Here is a 27,329-nt window from a genome sequence, read left to right as displayed (position 1 = left end):
CACTTTGGTCCAGCAGCTTCATTCTTTCTTGAGCTGTTCATAATTGTCCTCACTCTTCCCCAGTAGCATATTGAACACCTTCAGACCTGGGGGAAGACACAAGGGAAGCCATTAGTACAACTCAATTTCTCCTAACAATAGTGAACGTGTGTGGGATTTCTCTGGCAGTTCAGTGGTTAAGAATCTGCATTTCTAATGCAGGAGGCACAGGTTTGATCCCTGGTTCAGGAACTAAGATCCCACATGCCTTATGGCATGGCCAAAAATAAATAAATAAATAAAAACATTCGATGGTAATGGGAACACTAGTAAAACACTTCACAATGAGACCATTTCTGCTCCTCCCAATGACCGTGTTTTCTTAGTTTGTAATTGAGCTTCTAACACTTTGGTGATTAGATCATCTTGGAGAAGGAAGGCCACAGCACTCGAAGGGCTATAATTGTAAGGGAACAGGACCCTATAAGGCCTTCCTAGATTAGACCTCTTCCCCCATAGCCTCTGCTTTAGCTCCACTCTGAAGAACCCAGATGATTAGTATCTGATGTATATTGTCTGAGTTTTTCAGATCCTGAAACTACCACCAAGTGGAAGAAAGTAACTTGCTTGATGATGATGGGCACTAGCTCCAGACCTTCTAGCACCTAAAGACTGACCACCATCAAACAGTCTGAGAATGGTGCCTGGCCCTTACCTTGCCTTTAAAACTGCTTGGCTGAAACCCTTGGGAGAGTTCTGGGTTTTTGAGCATGTGCCACCTGTTTGCTTTGGTTCACCCTGCAATAAACCTTTCTCTGCTCCAAACTCTGACACTGTGCATCAGGCATGTGAAATTGCATTTGATGACTTAAAAACAGTTCTAAGTTACATTAACAGCAGTTCCTATCTTGGGGGTATTTTCCAAGTTAAAATAGCTTGCCCCAGAGTTCCCCTGTATTAGCTCACAGGGGACCTCTGGGGCACCTGTGCAGGTTTCTGCCCCTGTATCTCTCAGACCTTCTCTGGGTAAGAGGCTGATTTAGTTCCATCACTCAAGCTAAGGCCCAACACCAGGCATGAGGTACATGTTCAAGCCTAATGGAAGAAAGGTTTGGACGCTTCTGGCTTTCAAAGGACGGAAAAGCAGCAAGCCTGAAAAGTGTGTTTGTGGGTTCTAACCTCTGTTAATTGACTTTGAGTCACAGGCCCTCTACTGTACCCAGGATTTTCTTTCTCCCTGTCAAGGCACTTTAGAAGGAAGATGGGAGAGTAAATCAAGCCATGGGAGGGCTTTGTGCTTTCATTTTCTTGGGAGGGCTTTGTGCTTTCTGTCCCTTGTCCACCTGCCTACCCTTGCCAGTCCCTGAGCCTCAAAGCTGCCCTGTTAAGGCCTGAGCCCGAACCTAGAAGTGAAGTCAGTCAGTCGTGTCCGACTCTTTGCGACCCCATGGACTGTAGCCTACCACGCTCCTCTGTCCATGGGATTTTCCAGGCAAGAGTACTGGAGTGGGTTGCCATTGCCTTCTACAGAGGATCTTCCCAACCCAGGGATTGAACTTGGGTCTCCAGCATTGTAGGCAGACGCTTTACCATCTGAGCCACCAGGGAAGTCCTAGGAGGAAGGAACTAAAAAGCCGCGGAACCAGAGATGAAGGAGCGGCGGGGCCGGGGGGAAGGAGGAGCCACGGGACCGGCAGGCCTAGCTCCAAGGAGGACGCGGTGGTGGCGCAGGAATGGAGCCCTTGCGGGCCCTGGAACTCTATAGCGGAATTGGGGGCATGCACCAGGCTCTCAGAGGTGAGAGGGCACAGGGCGCCACTTCATCTGCGAGCCTGAGCTGGTCAGAGTTCGGGCTCCAGGGAGGGGCGGAGCGGCGAGGCACTAGGGGCGGAGACTGGAGGGGAAACGGTCTGTGGGGGAGGGGAGGGGAGGGGAGGGGAAGGGTGAGGGAGTTGCTCGGTTGTCTTGGAAACCGCCCGCGCGGCGCCCCAGCTGTCCCTTGGGGAGGAGACTCCCTTCCTCTGCCCGGTCCGAAAGGCGGAAGAGGTACCTGCTGGGAGTCGTGATCCTCCAGGCTTGGCTATGAAGTCAAACCAAAATGGTTCCCCCAGGGCGGGAGGGGCGAACCCCCTGCCCTGTGCCAAACCCCAATTCTGAGTAAGGCTGTCCCCCAGAGGCCTGGAAACTCGGTCCTTGACCCTCGAGGAACTCACACTGGGGGAGGGTAGGACGCTGGGCAGGGTCCTGCTGGTGAGGGCTTGGATCTTCCAAGTGATAACTACAACGCGAGGTAGAAGTTCGTGAACACTAAGTAGAACCGTAGAGGAAGCCTGGAAAAAACAATCCTAGTCAGTTCTGATGGTTGAAAAGAAACATTTTGTTACTTCTGGTCTAGATACATTTAGACGCCAAAAGAGCTGAGTTCAAACTTCGTTGAAATGTGACCTTAACATTTTTGAACCTGTGTTGGTTTTACAATGTGCCAAGTATTTCTTTCAGAGCTGAAACGTTATGAGCCTTAAAAAGTGTTTAAAATGCTTAATAATGCCTGGTGCATTGTAACCACTCAAAATATTAATATTATTCTCATGTACCTCTTGCATTTTGAGGTTTTAAATTTGTTTGGTGCTAAGTTGGAACTGCAAGGTTCATGTCTGCTATTTGCACTCAAAAATGTTTATTGAGCCCCTCTTCAGTTCCGGGTTCTATGCTAGGCACTGGAGTTGTAGAGTGACAAATAGACATGGAACGTGTATGTTTATTCTTAAATTACTATGACAACCACAAAACTGAAACCTCCCTGCTTCCCTTTTTTAGTACCAAGGGTAACACAAGACTAATACTGTAAGATACGGACAGTATGTCTTAAGTTGAGCACGTAAATTTTCTAAGCATATATATTGAATTTGAGTTTAGAAGAGATTAGTGATTATTAACTCGATGGACGTGAGTCTGAGTGTACTCCAGGAGATGGTAATCAACAGGGAGGCCTGGCGTGCTGTGACATGGGGTCGCAAAGTGTCGGACACCACTGAGTGACTGAACTGAACTGAAATTTTTATTACCAATTATTTGATGGCTCTCTGTGTTCAGTTCTCTATGTAAAGTAACAAAAGTTAACAGCAGGAAAACAAAACTAGCATTACTTGTGCTCTTAGTTAATTTTCAAAGATTGTCAGCATTTTATCCCCTTATCTTGAAGCCCCTTAAAGGTTACTTAGTGCTGTAATTCAGCCACTCCTTAAATGTTGGATGTTAATCCACCCCCCACCCCCATATTTTACAAGTTTAAATGTGCTGCAATTAATTATTGAGCATTAAGCTTGGTTTTCTCTTTAGCATGTTTTCTAGAAGTCAAATTAATTAATGAAACACTATGTGCTAGTTACTAAGCCAAAAATACTGAGAATTTTTAGACTTTTGGTGATACAGCAGGTTGCTTTTCAGAGGATTTGAGTGCCTCCTTCAACTACATTTTCCTCAGGATTTGTATTATCCATTTTTAACCTTTGTGAATTTGTTAGGGGAAGTTGTGTAATTTTAATTTGTGTTTTTTGGGGGTTAATAAATGATTAGATATTTTCCCCCCTACTAGACATTGGAACCTGAATTTGTCTATACATATTTCTATTACTAGTGCTGTCATCCCAAATCTAAGTTATATCATCTCTCACTTAGTTTCCCAACTGCCCCCCTGCTTTCTTCCACTCTGCTTCCCTGTGCCATCCTTTCTCCATTTGGCAGCAAAGTGATCTCTTACCTGGTAAGCTGGATTGTGTCACTCCCTGGGGTCAGTGGTCTCCCTCTGAGGTTAGAATCACAGTCCCCTCTTCGTAGAAGGCCTGTGAGATCTAGCCTCCATCTACCTCTTCAGCCTTATCTGCCAGTCTTGCCTACTTCTCTTTTCCCGGCTTGCAGTTCTTCTTTCTCTTTGTTCCTCAGACCTTCAGAATTCCCCTTATGCTCTGGCCTTAGCTTTTGCTATCCTCTCCACCCAAGTGCCCTAACCTCAGGCTTTCATGCTGCAGCTGTATTTTGTCTTACACAGCTCAGTAACATGTGGCTGCTTTAGAACAGCCTTCCTCTGCTGACCCTGTGATCCACAGTACCCCTCCTGTGGCCTCTCTACCTGGACCCTCTATCATCTTTTGACTTGAGGTTGGCATATTAGGGATATTGCTCTTTGTCTTTAAACATTTATTTATTTGATGTACTAAAGTTAAAATTTTTTCTGTAATAAAATATGTTGCTGTTTTCCATGGGGTTTTTATTAATATATAATAATGCAAACGAGTAACAATGGTGGTTAACTGCAACAATTATGAAGGACTTTTTATATGTCATTCCCTTCTGCAGTGGACCACATTATGTCAGACCTCTCCACCGTGACACACCCGTCTTGGGTGGCCCCACACGGCATGGCTTAGTTTCATTGAGACAAGGCTGTGGTCCATGTGATTAGATTGACTGGATTGACCACTTCAGTATTCTTGCCTTGAGAACCCCATGAACAGTATGAAAAGGCAAAATGATAGGATACTGAAAGGGAAACTCCCCAGGTTGGTAGGTGCCCAATATGCTACTGGAGATCAGTGGAGAAATAACTCCAGAAAGAATGAAGGGATGGAACCAAAGCAAAAACAATACCCAGCTGTGGATGTGACTGGTGACAGAAGCAAGGTCCCATGTTATAAAGAGCAATATTGCATAGGAACCTGGAATGTCAGGTCCATGAATCAAGGCAAATTGGAAGTGGTCAAACAGGAGATGGCAAGAGTGAACGTCGACATTCCTGGAATCAGCAAACTAAAATGGACGGGAATGGGTGAATTTAACTCAGATGACCATTATATCTACTACTGTGGGCAGGAATCCCTTAGGAGAAATGGAATAGCCATCATGGTCAAAAAAAGAGTCTGAAATGCAGTACTTGAATTCTATCTCAAAAATGACAGAATGATCTCTGTTCGTTTCCAGGACAAACCATTCAATATCACAGTAATCGAAGTCTATGCCCCAAGAAGTAACGCTGAAGAAGCTGAAGTAGAACGGTTCTATGAAGACCTACAAGACCTTATAGAACTGACACCCAAAAAAGGTGTCCTTTTCATTATAGGGGACTGGAATGCAAAAGTAGGAAGTCAAACACCTGGAGTAACAGGCAAATTTGGCCTTGGAATCCGGAATGAAGCAGGGCAAAGGCTAATAGAGTTTTCCCAAGAGAATGCACTGGTCATAGCAAACACCTTCTTCCAAGAACACAAGAGAAGACTCTACACATGTACATCACCAGATGGCCAACACCAAAATGAGATTGATTATATTCTTTGCAGCCAAAGATGGAGAAGCTCTATACAGTCAGCAAAAACAAGAGTGGGAGCTGACTGTGGCTCACATCATGAACTCCTTATTGCCAAATTCAGGCTTAAATTGAAAAAAAGTAGGGAAAACCACTAGACCATTCAGGTATGCCCTAAATCAAATCCCTTATGATTATACAGTGGAAGTGAGAAATAGATTTAAGGGACTAGATCTGATTGATAGAATGCCTAATGAACTATGGAATGAGGTTCGTAACACTGTACAGGAGACAGGGATCAAGACCATCCTCATGGAAAAGAAATGCAAAAAAGCAAAATGGCTGCCTGAGGAGGCCTTACAAATAGCTCTGAAAAGAAGAGAAGCAAAAAGCAAAGGAGAAAAGGAAAGATATAAGCATCTGAATGCAGAGTTCCAAAGAATAGCAAGGAGAGATAAGAAAGCCTTCCTCAGTGATCAATGCAAAGAAATAGAGGAAAAGAACAGAATGGGAAAGACTAGAGATCTCTTCAAGAAAACTAGAGATACCAAGGGAAGATTTCATGCAAAGATGGGTTTGATAAAGGACAGAAATGATAGGGACCTAACAGAAGCAGAAGATGTTAAGAAGAGGTGGCAAAAATACACAGAAGAACTGTACAAAAAAAATCTTCATGACCAAGATAATCACGATGGTGTGATCACTCACCTAGAGCCAGACCTCTTGGAATGTGAAGTCAAGTGGGCCTTAAAAAGCATCACCATGAATGAAGCTAGTGGAGGTGATGGAATTCCAGTTGAGCTATTTCAAATCCTGAAAGATAATGCTGTGAAAGTGCTGCACTCAATATGCCAGCAAATTTGGAAAACTCAGCAGTGGCCATAGGACTGGAAAAGGTCAGTTTCATTCCAATCCCAAAGAAAGTCAATGCCAAAGAATACTCAAACTACCGCACAATTGCACTCATCTCACGTGCTAGTAAAGTAATGCTCAGAATTCTTTAAGCCAGGCTGTTCAACAATACGTGAACCATAAACTTCCAGATCTTCAAGCTGGTTTTAGAAAAGGCAGAGAAACCAGAGATCAAATTGCCAACATCCGCTGGATCATGGAAAAAGCAAGGGCGTTAGAGAAAAACATCTATTTCTGCTTTATTGACCATGCCAAAGCCTTTGACTGTGTGGATCATAATAAACTGTGGAAAATTCTAAAAGAGATGGGAATACCAGACCACCTGACCTGCCTCTTGAGAAACCTGTATGCAGGTCAGGAAGCAACAGTTAGAACTGGACATGGAACAACAGACTGGTTCCAAATAGGAAAAGGAGTACGTCAAGGCTGTATATTGTCACCCTGCTTATTTAACTTCTATGCAGAGTACATCATGAGAAATGCTGGACTGGAAGAAGCACAAGCTGGAATCAAGATTGCCAGGAGAAATATCAGTAACCTCAGATATGTCGATGACACCACCCTTATGGCAGAAGGTGAAGAGGACCTAAAAAGCCTCTTGATGAAAGTGAAAGAGGAAAGTGAAAAAATTGGCTCAAAGCTCAACATTCAGAAAATAAAGATCATGGCATCTGGTCCCATCACTTCATGGGAAATAGATGGGGAAACAGTGGCAGACTTTATTTTTCTGGTCTCCGAAATCACTGCAGATGGTGATTGCAGCCATGAAATTAAAAGATGCTTACTTCTTGGAAGGAAAGTTATGACCAACCTAGATAGCATATTGAAAAGCAGAGACATTACTTTGCCAAAAAAGGTCTTGTCTAGTCAAGGCTATGGTTTTTCCAGTGGTCATGTATGGATGTGACAATTGGACTGTGAAGAAAGCTGAGCGCCGAAGAATTGATGCTTTTGAACTGTGGTGCTGGAGAAGACTCTTGAGAGTCCCTTGGACTGCAAGGAGATCCAACCAGACCATTCTAAAGGAGATCAGTCCTGGGTGTTCTTTGGAAGGAATGATGCTAAAGCTGAAACTCCAGTACTTTGGCCACCTGATACGAAGTGTTGACTCATTGGGAAAGACTCTGGTGCTGGGAGGGATTGGAGGCAGGAGCAGAAGGGGACGACAGAGGATGAGATGGCTGGATGGCATCACTGACTTGATGGATGTGAGTTTGAGTGAACTCTGGGAGTTGATGATGGACAGGGAGGCCTCGCGTGCTGCGATTCATGGGGTTGCAAAGAGTCAGACATGACTGAGCGACTGAACTGAACTTTTATACGTCAGACCCTGTTTTTATTGTAAGCTAGTTAGAGGTAGAGTCAGTATTGTAACCTAGATCTCTTGACCCCACCTGTTAACCATACAATGCTGCCATTTTTGTCAGGTTAGATCCATTAATTGAATCTGTATCTTAAATAACAATAAGAAGCAGCCAATAGGAATATGATGGAAGTTAAATTTTGACAGTTTTCTAGATATGGGTTATAACTGATTTAATTCCAGTAAAATATACTTAACATAAAATGTGCCATTTACCCATCTTTAAGTGTACAGTTCAGTGGCATTAAGTACTACCTTTCTAATGCTATGCAGTCATCAGCACTATCTGTTTCCAGAACTTTTTCATCATCACACGTGGAAACAGTACATTAAATAACAATTCCCCATCTCCTTTCCTCCAGCACCTGGTAACCACTATTATACTTTGTCTCTTCTAATTTGTCTATCCTAGATACCTAATTTAAATGTAATTATAAATATCTGTTCTTTTATAGCTAATGTATTTCACTTACTGTAGTGTTTCCAAGGTGCATCCATGTTTTAGTGTATGTCAGTACTTCATTCCTTTTTACAGCTGAAGAATATTCCACTATATGCATATACCATATTTTCTTTATCCATTTATCTGTTGATGGGCATGTGGGTTGTTTCTACCTGTGGGCTATTATTGTGAAGATTAGTGCTATAGACATTGGTGTATATGTATGTTTGTGTTCTTGGCTTCAGTTCTTTTGAATATATGCTCAGGAATGGAATTGCTGGATCATATGGTAATTCTGTGTTTTAATTTTTTTGAGGAACCACTAAATTGTTTTCCATAGTGACTGCACAGTTTTATATTCCTAAGGGCAGTGTCTAAAGGTTCCAATCTCTTTATCTCCATGTCCTGTTATTCCTTTTATTTCTATATATATATATATATATATATATATATAAAATAGTCATCCTGATGGGTATGAAAAAATACCCCATTGTGCTTTTGATTTACATTTTCCCTAATAGTGCAAGAAGTTGAACATTTTTTCATGTTCTTATTGGCCACTTGTGTATCTTCTTTGGAAGAATGTCTATTTAAGTCCTTTGCTTATTTTGGAATTGGGTGTTTTTCTGTTGTGTTAATTCTGTGTATATTCTGGATATTAATCTTTTATGAGCTATATGGTTTGCAAATATTTCCTCTTTCATGACTGATTTCTATGATAATAGTTATAAAAGGTTTATTAATTTCTTTGGCAGCATGAGAGATTTGCCCCAAACCCCATGGACATTTTAATACCTTAATAAACATTTCTCATCCTTAGCTGTATATGCAGTATGCTATTGTATTGTTGTAGTAACTACCTAGATACTTCTCTATCTTCTAAATATCTTTAAATTTTATTTTATATCTGTATGTCCATATATTAACTTCATCCTCATCCTGTGGTATTTTTATTTCCTCCTATACACCTCTGGGCTTTCCTGGTGGCTCAGATGGTAAAGAATCTGACTGCAATGTGAGAGACCTGGGTTTGATCCCTGGGTTGGGAAGATACCCTGGAGAAGGATGTGGCAACCCATTCCAATATCCTTGCCTGGAGAATCCCCATGGACAGAGGAGCCTGGCATGCTACAGTCCATGGGGTCACAAAGAGTTGGACATGACTGAGTGACAAAGCACAGCCTAGCCTGTAGCACAGAAGCACACTTGTGACAGGGTTTCTGTAGATAACTGTTGAGTCTATTATTGAATTGGTAATCACTCTACTATCACACTGATAAAACCATAGTTTTCTTAGTCCAAATTTTTGTATGATACAAAATTCTTAGTTGTAAACCAGAGTCTACTCTCCAGCTAACATCAGCAGAAGAAAAATTATTAAAGGACATTTGGAAGCCCACAGAATTTACAGGACATCCAAATATATCAGGTGAAGAGGGAACTGCCCCACAAGTCATCACATAGACATCACAGGTTTTACCAGTCACGCTGGGGACTGGATGTGACAAGTACCATCACAGTTTTGCCCTGAAAGATGGATCTTGACCACCTCTCACACCAAAAGAGATGCGTTTTCTCATTTGCTCCCTCACATTGCTATTTCTGAAGTGAAGCATGTATGGATGCAATTGGTTGGTGGACATTAGATACCATTGCCAAACTAAGGAAGCCAGGAGAGTCCAGTTTTGTAATGTGGCAAAATTTTGGAAGACATGAAACCTAGGCAAAGATTCTGGATGGCCACAAGCATGGCAATGTCATGGCATCCTTTAAGACATATTTGCTCCTGTACAGGGACCCTGTGTTACCACTTTGATATTTTTTATGCCTGAGTAGCCTGTAAAGTTTTGGCTAATGAGTTCTCATTTGGCTAAGGAGAAACTTCCAAGTAACAGCATCTTTCAGAAAGCAACAGACAAAGTTGTTTCATGAGTTATATAGCAGTGGAGCCTGCAAAGATAAATGGTTAGCAAATAAGAATCTTTTTTTTTTTTTCTTTTAGTATCAGGGAAGAGGAAAATGTGATTTAAGATGATGAATAAAGGAAAGCTGTAGCTGATTACTGTTACGTTATCTAGTCAACTATTGGGATAGTCTTAAAAGCAAAAAGTCTTGCCTCCCAAATAATTTTGAAAGGTCTTCCATGGTTTTAATATTTTCTGTTAAAATTATAGGTCTCTTGTTTGTCACTCATTAGTTATTAATTTTTCTGAATCTTTCGTGTTTATTTCTCAGTGACTTATATGCCAACTTAAGATTCTACCAAACTACTTTGTGATTTGGTGTGCTTATAACTGATGGACCAAGTACATTGTGATGAAATGTAGATCTGATTGTCACCTAGGGGTGGTTTTGAAACATTTGTAAGGGGTTGAAATTTGAACTGTTAATTTTCTTTTCTATTTATCTTTTAGATTGTAAAAATGCCCTCTTTCTGCCTATTTTCCCAGTTATTCATATATGATTTATTGTCAGATTTAAAATAAAGCAAGGAGAAGCAGGAAGATCCCCTGGAGTATGAAATGGCAATGTGCTCCAGTATTCTTACTTGGAAAACCCCATGGACAGAGGAGCCTAGTGGGCTACAGTCCATGGGACCACAGTTCATACAGGACTGAGCAACTGAGCACACACACAAAGGCTAACAAGGAAAAATATGTCCCATTAAGAAAATATGTATCATTTGTTACTTAGTATTTATGGGAATTCCTAGTTTGATTTTTCTCTGCACTTAAAATACAAAGAAGAGTGCATAGAATGAATTTTGTGTATTTCAGAACAAACATTGCAACTTTCCATTGGACGACAGAATTAACTATCTTTTATATGATGAATAATGAATACATACTTCACAGCAGAGTATTTATTACTATATTCCACATCAAATTACTTCTCCCTTATTAATGAATAATGACCAATTTGTGTTGCTGCTGCTACTGCTGCTAAGTCACTTCAGTCATGTCCGACTCTGTGCGACCCCATAGACGGCAGCCCACCAGGCTCCCCCATCCCTGGGATTCTCCAGGCAAGAGTACTGGAGTGAGTTGCCATTTCCTTCTTCAGTGCATGAAAGTGAAAAGTGAAAGGGAAGTCGCTCAGTCATGGCTGACCCTCAGCGACCCCATGGATTGCAGCCTTCCAGGCTTCTCCCTCCAGGGGTTTTCCAGGCAAGAGTACTGGAGTGGGGTGCCATTGCCTTCTCCCCAATTTGTGTTAGGACCTATCTATTAGGGTTTTTTTTTTTTTAGGGAACGCAATAAATAGTACGTGAACCGAGAACTTCCAGATGTTCAAGCTGAATTGAGAAAAGGCAGAGGAATCAGAGATCAAATTGCCAACATCCATCGGATCATAGAAAAAGCCAGAGAGATTCAAAAACACATCTACTTCTGCTTTATTGACTACGCCAAAGCCTTTGACTGCGTGGATCACAACAAACTGTGGAAAATTCTTAAAGAGATAGGAATAATAGACCACCTTACCTGCCTCCTGAGAAATCTGTACGAAGGTCAAGAAACAACAGTTAAAACCAGACGTGGAACAATGGACTGGTTCCCAATTGGGAAAGGAATACAACAAGGCTGTATATTGTCACCCTGCTTATTTAACTTACATGCATCAGGTGAAATGCCTGCCTGGATGAAGCACAAGCTGGAATCAAGATTGCCGGGAGAAATATCAGTAACCTCAGATATGCAGATGACACCACCCTTATGGCAGAAAGCAAAGAGGAACTGAGGAGCCTCCTGATGAAAGTGAAAGAGGAGAGTGCAAAAGCTGGCTTAAAACTCAACATTCAAAAAACTAGGATCCTGGCATCCAGTCCCATCACTTCCTGGCAAATGGATGGGGAAACAATGGAAACAGTGACAAACTTTATTTTCTTGGGCTCCAAAATCACTGCAGACGGTGACTGCAGCCATGAAATTAAAAGACACTTGCTTCTTGAAAGTAAAGCTATGACCAACCTAGACAGCATATTAAAGAGCAGAGACATCACTTTGCCAACAAAGATCCATCTAGTCAAAGCTCTGGTTTTTCCAGTAGTCATGTATGGATGTGAGAGTTGAATATAAAGAAGGCTGAGGGGTGACGAATTGATGCTTTTGAACTGTGGTGTTGGAGAAGACTCTTGAGATTCTCTTGGACTGCAAGGTGATCAAACCAGTCAATCCTAAAGGAAATCAACCCTAAATATTCGTTGGAAGGACTGATGCTGAAGCTGAAACTCCAATACTTTAGCCACATGATGTGAAGAACTGACTCACTGGAAAAGACCCTGATGCTGGGAAAGATTGAAGACAGGAGGAAAAGGGGATAACAGAGGATGAGATGGTTGGAAGACATCACCACCTTGATGGACATGAGTTTGTGCAAGCTCCAGGAGTTGTTGATGGACAGGGGAACCTGGTGTGCTGCAGTCCATGGGGTTGCAAAGAGTCGGACATGACTGAGCGACTGAACTAAACAATAAATAGTAACCCTCTTCTTAATTCTGAACAATATGAGAAACAAAACAGTAGAGTGAGGCAAACAGGAAATCAAAATCCATATGATTTTTTATTGTTAATAAAGGCTGAGTTGAAGCATGTTGCTTAGGGAGAAGTCCAAGTGGGTCAGCTCACACTCAACCGGAGAAGTAGGCAGCTTACCTTCCAGGCACAGCTGGAGAAGCAAGCAGAACACGTATTCCGTGTGGGTATCACATTCCCAAGAGGAGAATAGGGAAGCTGAGCAGCCCTGGCCAGGTTATTCCAGAATTAGCCAGTTAGAAGTCAACTCAGAAGTCCACTGAAGACAGCCATAGGGATAGAACAGAGGAGGAGTTTAAAGTGAATAAGAACTCACTCAGTTGGAAGAGACAGCAGCATATGCCTCCTATTTTACATTATCTTGGCCAGCTGCTCTAGGGATCTAAAATTTTGCTTATGTTTTGCAAATTGGGTCATTCTTTTTAATATTTGATACTTAAACTTTCCGACAATCATTTGGTAGTGTCAAATAATTAGACATAGGATGTAGTCTGGCCTCAAGGCATTGTCATTTGGCACTGTGGGAGAGAACAGGAACAGTGTTGATGTAGGACAACTCACAGAGCAGCTGTTTGGTCTCTTAGTTAAGAGCACAGTTCTGTTGTCAGAAGGCCTTTGGACAAAACAAAACTTTCTGTGCCTCAGTGTCCTTTTCTATAAAAGGGAACAATAATAGCATCTACCTCAAAAGGGAATTGTGAAGTTTATGGGTTAATAAAAACAAAGCATGTGAGTAGTGCTTGGAGCATAGTGTTGAGTAAATATGAGCAACAATTCTGAAAAATCGTAAAGTTATAGAAAGTTCTTTGTGTGCTCAGTTGCTCGGTGGTGGTCAACCCTTTGTGACCCCATGGATTATAGCCCTCCAGGCTCCTCTGCCCATAGAGCTCTTCAAGCAAGAATACTGGAGTGGATTGCCATTTCCTCCTCCAGGGGATCTTCCTGACCCAGAAATCGAACCTGCGTCTCCTGCATTGGCAGGCGGATTCTTTACCACTGAGCCACCTGTGTGGGAAGCCCATAAGAAGTTCTTATATGTTGTTTAAAATGGCCTTTAGAAGAAACTGATCATTCAATATTTGAAGTTATCAAAGAGCTTTCAGACTAGATTTGAATGACACAGGAATAAATTGGTGAAAGAGTTACTTATAGCTACAAAAAATGACATGGAATGAAAATGAAAAAGTAAAGGAGAAGGGCATTGAAGAGAATGGCATGTTCTATTTTGCTTCCTCAACTCCCTGGAAAGCTTACTTACCTTCTTCACTAGAGAACAGATTTCCCAGCCTGGAGCCACTTTGTGGTCATTTTCTTGGCCTCCTCCCCAGTGTTTTCTGAACTACTCAGTGTGTTTCTCTGAGTGATAAAATTAATGCCAATTTTTAGGTCTGCCACATACTGTCAAAATATCGGAAAATTATTCATCTTTCTGGGCGAGGTGGCCTGTCTGTGAGATGGACATAATAATACTTTCTCATAAGGTATTGTGGATGTAAAATGAAGCAGTTGATGAATGAAAAATAATGTAGGTACTTGGTAAATCTTAGTTCCTTTTCTTTTCCTACTTTGATTTGTAACTAGCTTTCACCTCTTAGTTGTGTTGATGTCCAATAAAATTGGGACAACAGTACTAATTTTATAGGGTTGTTAAGAGGATTTAATGAAATGATGACTACATAGAGCTAGTATAGTTCCTGCCACAGAGTATATAAATAGAACTGATGATGTTCCTTAGGAAGTCAAACATCTTCGTATGCTTGTTATGTGTATTAATTTTGTGAAAACTCTTCATATGACATTATCCCTTAAATCATCCTCAGGACCCATTAATGTATCAAAGGTGTTGAGAAGCCCTGCAAAAAAAAAAATAAAAGATGCTACTTGGTTTAAAGCAGCACTTCCCCTATGTATTTGAGCAAGGGACCCCCCTCTCTTGTTTTTTAGTGGAGGAGGGGACACATTTTTTTTTCTGGCATCTTGGGTCATGATGTTTCTTAGCTGTCTTGGGAAATGACAGACTGGCAACAAGAGGGGACTGAGGGAGGTGTTGGAAGGCAGTGAGTTGGTGAGTGAGAAGTGCTAGGGCTGTTGGATTATATCGACAGCTTTGACTAACTCTAAAGTAAGCTTACCTGTAGTTTTCCTTTGTGGAAGGATCTATTAATGTTCCCTTTATCTCTGCTTTTTCTAAAGATGTGCAAGAAACAGTGCTCCTGGTTCTCCTTGCTTCTCCCAGACCTGCCGCTCTTGCCACCTCCCAGTGGCACGTGTATCCCTTCTTCGAGGGGCCCAGACCTAAATCCTGGAGTCATCTCTGCATCTTTCTTTCACTCACGTCAGCACATTCCACAGGCTCTACCTTTAAGCCAGATTTATAATTCTATCATTTCTCTCCATCTTCACCTTTACTACCTTGTCCTTGTCTTGTTTTATCAGTCTCCTGGGCCCTGAGCTGCTCATTCAGCTGTTCCCCTACCCCACCCCAATGCCTGCCCACCACCCCCAACCCCAATGCCTGCCCATCCCCCCAACCCCACCCCCCCTGTGTTTCTTTTGCTGTCATGCACATAGGGTCATCTTTACCATCTTTCTAAATTCTATATATATGCATTAGTATACTGTATTGGTGTTTCTCTTTCTGACTTACTTCACAAGTTTCATGCTATGGGTTCTTTTTAGGGAAACCTGACAACTACTGCAACAGCCTTTTTCCTGGTCTCCTTGCTTCTGCTATTTCACCTCTAGTTTATTTTCAACATAGTGGTTAGCATGATCCTTTAGAAATGTCAGAGAAGTCACTCCTCTGATTAAACCTTCTGACAGGTATCTCATTTCACTTAGTAAAAGCCAGAGTCCTTAATAAAACCCATAGGCCCCTTGGTCTAGAGCCAGCTCCTCTCTCTTGGACAAATCTCCTGCACTCCCCAGCTCACTCTGTTCCAGGATTGCCCACTGGCTTAGTCAGCTGTTTCAAATACAAAAAGATGATGCTGTGAAAGTGCTGCACTCAATATGCCAGCAAATTTGGAAAGCTCAGCAGTGGCCACAGGACTGGAAAAGGTCAATTTTCATTCTAATCCCAAAGAAAGGCAATGCCAAAGAATGTTCAAACTACTGCATAATTTCTGTCATTTCACACGCTAGCAAAGTAATGCTCAAAATTCTCTAAGCTAGGCTTCAACAGTACTTGAATCGAGAACTTCCATATGTTCAAGATGGATTTAGAAAAGGCAGAGGAACCAGAGATCAAATTGCCAACATCCACTGGGTCATGGAAAAAGCAAGAGTTCCAGAAAAACATCTACTTCTTCATTGACTATGCTAAAGCCTTTGTTTGTGTGAATCACAACAAACTGTGGATAAGTCTTCAAGAGATGGGAATACCAGACCACGTTACCTGCCTCCCGAGAAACCTATACACAGGTCAAGAAGCAATAGTTAGAACCAGACATAGAACAACAGACTGGTTTCAAATTGGGAAAGGAGTACATCAAGGCTGCATATTGTCACCCTGCTTATTTAACTTACATGCAGAGTACATCATGTGAAATACTGGGCTGTATGAATCACAAGCTAGAATCCAGATTGCTGGAAGAAATATCAGTAACCTCAGATATGCAGATGGAGAAGGCAATGGCAAGCCACTCCAGTACTCCTGCCTAGAAAATCCCATGGACAGAGGAGCCTGGTAGGCTGCAGTCCATGGGGTCGCTACAAGTCAGACACGACTGGGCAACTTCACTTTCATGCATTGGAGGAGGAAATGGCAACCCACTCCAGTGTTCTTGCCTGGAGAATCCCAGGGACGGGGAAGCCTGGTGGGCTGCCGTCTCTGGGGTCGCACAGAGTCGGACACGACTGAAGCTACTTAGCAGCAGCAGCAGCAGATATGCAGGAGACACCATCCTTATGGCAGAAAGCAAAGAGGAACTAAAGAGCCTCTTGATGAAAATGAAAGAGGAGAGTGAAAAGGCTGGCTTAAAACAACATTCAAAACACTAAGATCATGGCATCCGGTCTCATCACTTCATGGCAAGTAGATGGGGAAACAGTGGAAACAGTGACAGACTTTCTTTTCTTGGGCTCCAAAATCACTGCAGATGGTGACTGCAGCCATGAGATTAAACGATGCTTGCTCCTTGGAAGAAAAGTTATGACCAACCTAGAGACCATGTTAAAAAGCAGAGACATTACTTTGCTGACAAAGGTCCATCGAGTCAGAGCTCTGGTTTTTCCAGTGGTCATGTATGGATGTGAAAGTTGAACCATAAAGAAGCTTGAGCAGTGAACAATTGATGCTTTTGAACTGTGGTGCTAGAGAAGACTCTTGAGAGTTCCTTGGACTGCAAGGCGATCAAACCAGTCAATCCTAAAGGAAATCAACCCTGAATATTCATTGGAAGGACTGGTGCTGCAGCTCAAGTTCCAATCCTTTGGCCACCTGATGCGAGGAGCCGACTCATTGGAAAAGACCCTGATGCTGGGAAAGATCAAGGGCAGGAGGAGGGGCGACAGAGGACAAGGTGGTTGTGTGGTGTCACCCACTCGATGGTCAGGAGTGAGTGTGCTCCAGGAGATGGTGGAGGACGGGGAGGCCTGGCGTGCTGCAGCCCATGACGTTGCAGAGAGTCAGACACGACTGAGCAACTCAACTACAGCAGCAATAGAGTACCCGAGACCCAGAAGCAATATGAACCAGAGGCTCATAAACAATAGAAATCAATTTCTTACAGTTCTGAAGGCTGGGAAGTTCAAGATCTTCGTGGCAGCATGGTTGAATTCTGGTGAGGGCCATCTTTCAGGTTGCAGAGTACTGCCTGCTCATCGTGTCCTCACTTGGTAGAACAGAGGGGAAGGAAGCTATCTCCTGACTTTCAGGGCATTTATCCTACTCATGAGAGCTCTACCCTCATTCACCTACTTCTCATCCTAATGACCTCCCAAAAGCCCCACCTCCTAGCACCATCGCACTGGGAGGTAAAGTTTCAACATATGGATTTGGGGGGAACATTAACATTCAGTCCGTAACACCAGTCTCCTGTCTGTTTCTCTGACAAACAAGCATGTTCCCATCTCTGGACTTTTGCATTGTCTCTCTTTTCTGGTCTAGAAGCATCTTTTCTCAGATATGTCCCAGACCTGCTCCCTCATTTTCTTCTGGTTGCTGCTAGTGAGACATCCTCTAACCAACCTACATACAAATATAACCAGGTTCTTCCTCCACACTGTCTGGCTTACTCTCCTTTATTTTTACCATAGTACTTTTCATGGTTAGGCATATTATATACTTATATACTTAATTATTTGTTGGTTGACCGCCCCCCACAACTAGAATATAATTCCATAATAGGATAGATTTTGTCTAGAGCATCACTTACACATATTTGTGGAATGAATAGGTGAACAAGGGTCACATTTGCCATGAACTGTATAGCTTGAAGTACATACCATTATACCGTGACAAATTTAAGCTTAGATATTAAGCCTGAATCATGAAGGTCTGTCTTTTTTTTTTTGGATGAGCTAAATCAGCACTTCCCAAAGTTGATCCATGGATAACATTTTAAAAGATGTGAAAAGGTGTTATGCAGGGTATAGAACAAATGTGTGTGTGTGTGTGTGTGTGTGTGTGTGTGTGTGTGTGTGTGCTAGAGAGTGACCAATTGAATAGAAGCATGAAAAGTTTTTATGTGTGTGATTATATGTGAAATCTTAATAGATAATAGAGTTTTTTTTCCTGTGTCACATGATAAGACATTTGAATTTTTCTCAGAATAATCACACCTATTGAGAATAAGTTGGTTTTAACAGTGTAGAACTTTAATCATATGTTGTTATAATAATGAGATATGGTAAAAATAATTGGAAGTTTAACTTTATTCCTGTGAAGAAATGTTATTTCTTTGTATGGAAAGTTGAAAAGAAGAGGTTGATATATGAGAGTAAATCTGTGAGTGACTCCAGAATGATTATTATCATAAAGGTGTATGAAATTAATATTACATGTAGAATTTGGTATTTGTTGGTGTCTGGAGCCTTCTTAGGATTTCTTTTGTTTTTTTTGCTTTGCCATTGGGAAATTACCAGGAGTATTTCTGAAGCGTGATCTTTAGAAATAGTGCCAAACTGCTCTCATCCTGCCTAAAAGCAAAATATATATATATATCTTCTTAGATGGCAGGGGACGCAGGTTTGATCTGTGAGTCAGAGAGATCCTCCTTGGAGGAGGAAATGGCAACCCACTCTAGTATTCTTACCTGGGAAATCCCATGGACAAAGGAGCCTGGAGGGCTGCAGTCCATAGTGTTGCAAAGAGTTGGATATGACTGAGTGACTGAGCATGCACACACAGCTTTGGAAAATAAGTAGATTGTATGTTGAGATTTTAAAAATACTATAAATACCATTACTTTACCTGGATCAATAGTTGCTCTTAGTTTTTCACTAGTTCTTTTCATTCTGGGACTTTTAATTACCACAAACCTAGCAAAAAATCTTGGACTAAAGTAAAACCACTCCATTAGAGAGTTAATTATAATAGTTTTTCAACATCTATTAGTGATTTTTATTCAAACTCAATAGTGAATTTAATAATCCCTTTGTTCTCAGTGAATGAGACTTCATTTAAGCAACAAACATCATAGCCTTTTAGTGCATACATGACCCTCATAGACTATGGCATGTTCCTTAATAATAGGTGAATATCAGTCCACAAAGAACCCATAATTCAAAGGATTTATACACAGTTCTAGTAGGAGCACTTGAACTTTAATATTAATAGATCAAATAAATAAGTAATTTTGCCTTATTTACATTTTGTCCTAAAATCCCTGAAATTTAGATGATAATAAGGTTCCACAGTACTTTTAATTTCTCTGCTTCTTCAGAAGACATTTTGTTTTTGTGGCCTCATTTTATTTTTGATATTATTTTCTGAGTTGTTTAAAAAAATTGTTGATTTTGCCTTAATGCTGATCATTTATTTCTACTTGACTCTCTATCCAGTGAGGTTTCCTTCAGTTAATTTTGATTTGTCAGAATATCAGTGACCAGGCTTGAGGAAAAAATTCGTGCATCTATAATGTTACAGTTTTGGGGTTTTTTTTTTGTGGGTTGGCAAGTCAGTATTTGGCTAGGGAGAGATGCTTGAAACCCAGAGGTCTGTTTCTCATAAAAGGTTGTCTTTTGCATTTCTCCCATGATTGTATCATCAAAGGGCTTGTGATTTCATCAAAACCAAAACCCAAACATATATACATATGCCCTTAAACACATATTTGTCATAAATTCTTCAATGCAATATATTCATTTCCCCCCAAAAAACTATACTTTGGAAAGAGGATATGGCCTTAAATTATAGTTCTCATGAAGGATGTTGATATTCTTCAACTACCTTATTTTAGTTTGAACAACAAAGTAATAAAACACTGCTTGGAAAAGTTACATTAGCTTGAAAAAACTTAATACCCATTTATGATGCTTGTTGGGGTCACTTGAAACTGATGAAAAATGTTATAGCCGAATTTAAAGGTTTAGAGATAATTTTGGGGAAGATGACCTTACAATTATAAGTATTAGATATCATTGTAAACAAATCTTCTAGAAATTGCATTACAAAGCAATACACTATGGAGTTACTTTGTGGAGATCACAAATAGCTAATGGGTAGTTGTGGCTGGCGTAATATTTCCAGTGACATCATCATGCATGGACTCAAAAAAAGGGCTAGATCTTAAGTAACTTTGAAATTGATGTGCTTTTGAAAATTGTTAGATAACTTAAAAAGTGGCTCCATGGATGGTAAAGACCATGATTTCAAGATGCATATAGAATAATCTTGTTTCATGAAATTTGAGTGGACACAGCAATGTTTCTAAATGAACATAATAAGAAAGTGTTACTTAAAATGTTTATATAACTAAATAAGTTATATAATATGAAGTCATTTCCTTTCATCGTCTATATTATGGAAATGGCTTTACCTCTCATTTTGGATAGTCTTATGTGGAAAATGGGCAACTGGCTTTTATGCTAGTTGTCATATTGGGGCACATATATACAATATTGCATGTGTGTGGAATGTAGATGAGTGTGGACATAGGAAAAAGTGCAGAAGCGTGCACATTGTCCTGCTCTCAGCATTAGCTTCTGGGGTGGAGTGGGGCTGAGGGTCTTGGTCCCCAGCACACATCAAGCACATTGCCACTTTAGTGCTGTTGAACTTGCCGTTCCCTCCACCTGGCATGCTGCTCCCCACATAGACACATGCTTACTCCCTGTGTTTACTCTAATGTCATCTTCTCGGTTCTTCCCTGGTCAGTATCAAAAACTGCACCTGCTGCTCTGCCTCCCTGTCCCCCTTTCTGTTTGAGTTTTACCCTAAGCACTTACTATTACCTATCATACTGTTTTACTTGGTTATGTTTCTAACTGCCTCTCCTAAAATGGAATCTCCATCAGGTGGGGATGTTTCTGTGTCAGAATTTTGTTTGTTTTGTGTGTGTAGAGATTTATCTTGTTGACTGTTGTATTGTTGGCATCAAGAACAGTGCTTGTACAAAGCAGATACTCAACAAATATTTGAATGAGTAAGTTATAGAGCATGAGCATTTTAATGACTGTTGATATTGTCAGGTTCGTTTTTAAAGGACATACCAGCTTAAATTTCATAGTGTTTGTGTAACTATAGATATACCAATATAATACCTAAGACTATATAACTTACTAGGTGAGATTATTTTAATTTTTTGATAAATGAAGTTGAATATTTTAAAGATATTTTTACATTTAGTGCTCTTTTTATTTTTAACTGTGTAATACACTTGTTAAAAGTTGGGAAATACTGAAGCCATGCTCATTATTCATTCAGGACATAATTGCTGACTGATTTCTGTGTAATGGGTCTATCAGTTCAGTCACCCAGTTGTGTCCGACTCTTTGCGACCCCATGAACCACAGCATGCCATGCCTCCCTGTCCATCAGCAACTGCCGGAGTCTACCCAAACCTATGTCCATTGAGTCGGTGATGCCATCCAGCCATCTCATCCTCTGTTGTCCCCTTCTCCTCCTGCCCTCAGTCTTTCCCAGAATCAGGGTCTTTTCAAATGAGTCAGCTATTCACATCACGTGGCCAAAGTATTGGAGCTTCAGCTTCAACATCAGTTCTTCCAATGAATACCCAGGACTGATCTGCTTTAGGATGGACTGGTTGGATCTCCTTGCAGTCCAAGGGACTCTATAGACATGCTCTGTTCTCTCCTCCAGAGATTATAGTCTGCTAAGGAAATACCCATGCTGGAAAAATGCAGAAGAAAATTTAAAAATTATATATGATGCTCATGTAGGGGTAATCCTTGTTGAGGATTTGGATTTTATCTTTTCAATCTGTGTCCTGCGTGGGTCCATGAACACTAAAATAAATTATAGCTTTTTTCACATAGAATATCTTGAATTTTTCTTTGCCATTAAATGTCTTAGTTAACTTTTGATATTTAATGGTTGTGTGACATTCCATCTTATGGAATTTTCACAATTAGGTTGCTTGTAATTTTCACTGTTATAAATAACATGCCATTGATACATCATATGCATCTTTTCTCTACATCTCTGTTATTGCCTTATGTGTCGGCTTCCTGTTGCTCCTGTAACAGCTGACCATAAACTTAATGGCTTAAAGCAACACAGATACATTCTCCTACAGCTCTGGAGGTCAGGTGTCTTAACATCAGGTGTTGCCAGGGCTGGCTCCTTCTGGAGGCCCTAGGAGAGAATCTCCTTCCTGGCCTTTTCCAGTGTTTGTAGGTCGCCTGCACTTGGCTCATGACCCCTTCCTCCATCTTCAGAGCCAGAAGTGTAGCACCTTCACATCTTTCTCCCTGACCTCTGCTTCCCTCATCACATCTTCTCTGACTCTAACCGTCTTCATCCTTCTTGTGATTATACTGGGTCTATCGTTGTAATCCAGGATAATCTCCTCTTGATCCCTGGTCATATCTGCAAAGTCCCCATTGCTATGTAAGATAACATTTCACAAGCTTCAGAGATTAGGATGTGGATATCTTTGAGGGATCTTTATTCTATCTGCCATACCTTAGGGTATGTGCCCAAGTATAAAATTGGTAAGTTCAAAGCAGCTTTTAGACTTTAGATACATACAGCCAAACTCCTAAAACATTGAATCCTCAATTGATGTTCACATCTGCAGTGAGAATTCCTATCACACCTTTATATATATATTTTTTAACATTTGATATTCTTATTTTTTAAAGTCTTTGTACTTTCGATAATAATAGCAAACATTTATGCAGCTCACTGTATGGTGAGCACAAATGTAAGAATCCTATAAGTATTAAGTAATTTAATCCTCAGGCAACTGTGATGTAGGTACCTTATTATCTCTGTTTTATAGGTGAAGACACTGAGGTCAAGAATTTGTTTAAGTCACACAGTTGGAAATAGTGAAGCTAAAATTCAAACACAGGCAACGAGCTAACTAGGTATCATATTCTAAATCTTTTCTTGGATTGTGTGAACAGACGCACACACATGTATGTACATATACATATTTTGAATGAAAGATCTCTTAGGGTGTGCCTTTGGCAGCCTTGATTATAAAAAATAATGATAGCTAATATTTATTGAGTACTATGTGACTTAGTGAAAAAGGTTTGCATACAGTCAGTAGGAGTATGGAGGAGGAAAATGAGCAATGAAGTTAATTGAAATGCATTTTCCTCTGAGGTCTTAGGACTAGCCTGTGCTTTCTGGTCTAGTGCAGAGTTGTAAAACTTCAGTTCAGTTCAGTCGCCCAGTCGTATCTGACTCTTTGCAACCCGACGAACTGCAGCATGCCAGGCTTCCCTGTCCATTACCAACTCCCGGAGCCTACTCAAACTCACGTGCATCGTGTCGGTGATGTCATCCAACTAGCTCATCCTCTGTTGTCCCTTTCTCCTCCCTCCTTTAATCTTTCCCAGCATCAGGGTCTTTTCCAGTGAGTCTGTTCTTTGCATCAGGTGGCCAAAGTATTGAAGCTTCAGCCTCAGCATCAGTCCTTCCAGTGAATATTCAGGACTGATTTCCCCCAAGATTGACTGGTTGGATCTTCTTGCAGCCCAAGGAAATCTCAAGAGTCTTCTCCAACACCACAGTTCAAAAGCATCAATTCTTTGGCACTCAGCTTTCTTGAGAGTCCAACTCTCACATCCATACTGGATGTTTTTCCTACTGGAAGAACCATAACTTGGACTAGACGCATATTTGTTGGCAAAGTAATGTCTCTGCTTTTTAATATGCTATCTAGGTTGGTCATAGCTTTTCCTCCAAGGAGCAAGCGTCTTAATTTCATGGCTGCAGTCACCATCCACAGTGATTTTGGAGCCCAAAAGAATAAAGTCGGACAGTATTTCCATTGTTCCCCATCTATTTGCCATGAACTGATGGAACCAGATGCCGCGATCTTAGTTTTCTGAATGTTGAGTTTTAAGCCAAATTTTTTACTCTCCTCCTTCACTTTCATCAAGAGGCTCATTAGTTCTTTTTTTCTTTCTGCCATAAAGCAAAGAAAGACTTGGAATGGCAGGAGAGGAGTTTTAATCTTGGGGATCTTTATGATTGATAACATAATTACAGTTTTACAACAAGCCTTTGTTTTTTCATTCATAACTAACTAGATACAGAGTACTGATGCTTATGTCATCTGTAATTTCTTCATTGACTTGGTCAGAATGAATATGTCAGAAATTGTCATCTTTTAAATTATGAGAAAGTATCACCAAAAACATGAACAATTCATAGATGTTCATTCACTCACAGCAAATTTATGTAAAATAGTCTTTGTTATTTAAATCTGTAATAGGCTGCATTACATGTGTTTATTTAAATAAAATGTGTTTTAAAACATGGTTGTGCCTTTAAAGAATTTAAGGTGAAAGTCTTAGATGTCATGGGGAAAGTGGAGAAGACAGATTTCTATCCCTTGAATTCTGTTAAGTATTTAAATAGGTGGGCTTCCCAGGTGGCTCAGGGGTAAAGAATCTGCTTGCCAATGCAGGAGACTCAGGTTCCATCTCTGGGTCAGGAAGATTCCCTGGAAAAGGAAATGGCAACCCACTGTAGTATTCTTGCCTGGGAAATCGCTTGGACAGAGGAGCCTGGCGTGCTACAGACCATGGGCTCGCAAAGAGTCAGACACCAATTAGCTGCTAAAGAACAACAACAATATTTAAATAGTTAGCTTTCAACTCATTAATATTTGGTGCCATGTGTTGATCTTTTAAAAACTATGTCAGTCAGTTTAATTCTTGTTGTTTTTTATTCTTTTGACTATTGTGTTGGTGGGATAAAATAATGCATTGAGTTACAACTGTTCGCTGGTGTATGTTTGTGGGAGGGCCTGTGTGTATTTTGAGAATGTAGCTAGTGTATAAGAATATATTCTTGTCTGTTCTTGAAATTTACTTTTCTTTTGGTTTTCAGGGTTATAACCAAGAGAAGTATTGAATTCTTTTTTTCAAGACAAAAAGTTTTTTGTTTGCTTTTTACTGATGATAAGTAAGTAAGTAAATAAGTGTTAGTCTCTCAGTCGTGCCCGACTCTTTGTGACCCCGTGGACTGCAGCCCACCAGGCTCCTCTGTCCATGAGATTTTCCAGGCAAGGATACTGGAATGGGTTGCCATTTCCGTCTCCAGAGGATCTTCCCAACTCAGGGATCGAACCTGGGTCTCCTGTACTGCAGGCAGATTCTTTACTGACTGAGCTACAAGGGAAGCCCATTATAAAATATAAAATATTTTACTGATTATGAAATACTACATTATTGTTGTAAAAAAAAAAAAATCCCACAAATAATCCAAGAAAGTTTAAAGGAAGAGGTAAGAATCACCCCCAAATTACACATCTGCCATCAAGATATAGCCCTATTGACAGCTGCCTTTTTTTGTTTGTTTGTTTAATGTGTACACATACACTTTATATTACCTCAATGTGATGATCTCTATGCCATATATGTTGTTGCCCATGGCATTGTTTCATTCTTTTTAATGGCTAGGTAATATTCCACTGTATGTATGTGCCTCATCTTCATCCATTCATCTGTCAGTGGCCTTTAGGTTGTCTCCATGTCTTGGCTGTTGTGCATAGTGCTGCGATGAACATAGGGGTGCGTGTATCTTTTTAAATTATAGTTTTGTGTGGATATATGCCCAGGAGTGAGATTGCTGTATCTTATAGCAACTCTTATTTTTAGCTTTGAGGAACCTCCATGCTGTTTTTCAATAGTTAATGTACCAGCTTACATTCCCACAAACAGTGTAGGATGGTTCCTTTTTCACTACACCCTCTCCAGCATTTGTTATTTGTAGACTTCTTAGTGATGGCCATTCTGACCAATGTGAGGTTGGTACCTCCTTGTAGTTTTGATTTGTATTTATCTAATAATTAGTGATGTTGAGCATCTTTTCATGTGCTTGTTGGCCATCTTTATGTCTTCTTCATGGCAAATAGATGGGGGCGGGGGTGGAAACTGGCAGATTTTATTTTCTTGAGCTCCAAAATCACTGTGGATGGTGACTGCATCCATGAAATTAAAAGGGGCTTGCTCATTAGAAGAAAAGCTATGAAAACTTAGGCAGCATATTAAAAAACAGAGATCATCTTGCAGACAAAGGTCAGTATAGTCAATGGTTTTTTCAGTAGTTATATATAGTTGTGAGAGTTGGACCATAAAGACGGCTGAGCACCAAAAAATTGATACTTTCAAATTGTGGTGCTGGAGAAGACTCTTGCGAGTCCCTTGGACAGCAAGGAGATCAAACCAGTCAATCCTAAAGGAAATCAACCCTGAATATTCATTGGAAGGACTGATCCTGAAGTTGAAGCTCCAGTACTTTGGCCATCTGATTAGAAGTGACTCGTTGGAAAAGATCCTGATGCTGGGAAAGATTGAAGGCAGGACGAAAAGGGGGTGACAGAGGATGAGATGGTTGAATGGCATCTCTGACTCAATGGACATGAGTTTGAGAAAACTCCAGGAGATAATGAAGGACAGGAAAGTCTGGTGTACTGCAGTCCGTGGGGTTTCAAAGAGTCGGACGTGATTTAGCGACTGAACAACATCAACAGTGTCCTCTTTGGAGAAATATCTATTTAATTCTGCCCATTTTTCAGTTGGGTTTTTTGATTTTTGTTGTTGTTGAGTTGTATGAGCTGATTGTATATTTTGGAAATTAAGCCCTTGTTGGTTGCAGATATTTTCTCCCACTCCATAGGTTGTCTTAGATTCGTTTTGCTTATGTTTTCCTTTGCTGTGCAAAAGCTTGTAAGTTTGATTGCTGCTGCTGCTGCTAAGTCACTTCAGTTGTGCCCAACTCTGTGCAACCCCATAGATGGCAGCCCACCAGGCTCCCTTTGTCCCTGGGATTCTCCAGGCAAGAACACTGGAGTGGGTTGCCATTTCCATCCCGTTTATTTATTTTTGCTTTTATTTCTGTTGCCTTGGGAGACTGACCTAGAAAAAACACTGAGAATGTTTTGCCTATGTTTTCTTTTAGGAGTTTTATAGTGTTGTGCTTTATGTTTAAGTCTTTAAGCCATTTTGGATTTTTTTTTTGTATAGTGTGAGGATGTTCTAACTTTATTGATTTACATGTGGGCATTGAACTTTCCCAACACTATTTGCTGACTTTTCCCTGTTCTATATTCTATATTCTTGACTCCTTTGTCAAAGGTTAATTGACATAGGTGTGTGGGTTTATCTGGGCTTTTACTCTGTTTCATTATCCATGTATCTGTTTTTATGCCA

At 40.7% G+C, this 27,329-nt stretch overlaps 1 protein-coding gene across 1 annotated transcript in view; it reads left to right on the top strand.

Annotated features, from left to right (window-relative positions):
* Positions 1 to 1,670: 1,670 nt before the first annotated feature.
* Positions 1,671 to 27,329, top strand: part of TRDMT1 (tRNA aspartic acid methyltransferase 1) — a 62,384-nt gene continuing 36,725 nt past the window's right edge. Inside the window, exon 1 of the mRNA XM_052651007.1 lies at positions 1,671 to 1,776. Within this exon, the coding sequence (XP_052506967.1) occupies positions 1,713 to 1,776 (64 nt within the window). The 5' untranslated portion in view covers positions 1,671 to 1,712. The remainder of the gene's footprint in view (positions 1,777 to 27,329) is intronic.

The sequence above is a fragment of the Budorcas taxicolor genome, chromosome 13, assembly GCF_023091745.1.
Source record: "Budorcas taxicolor isolate Tak-1 chromosome 13, Takin1.1, whole genome shotgun sequence".
In the NCBI taxonomy this organism is placed as follows: Eukaryota; Metazoa; Chordata; class Mammalia; order Artiodactyla; family Bovidae; genus Budorcas; species Budorcas taxicolor.
This window is presented reverse-complemented; position numbering and strand designations above follow the sequence as displayed.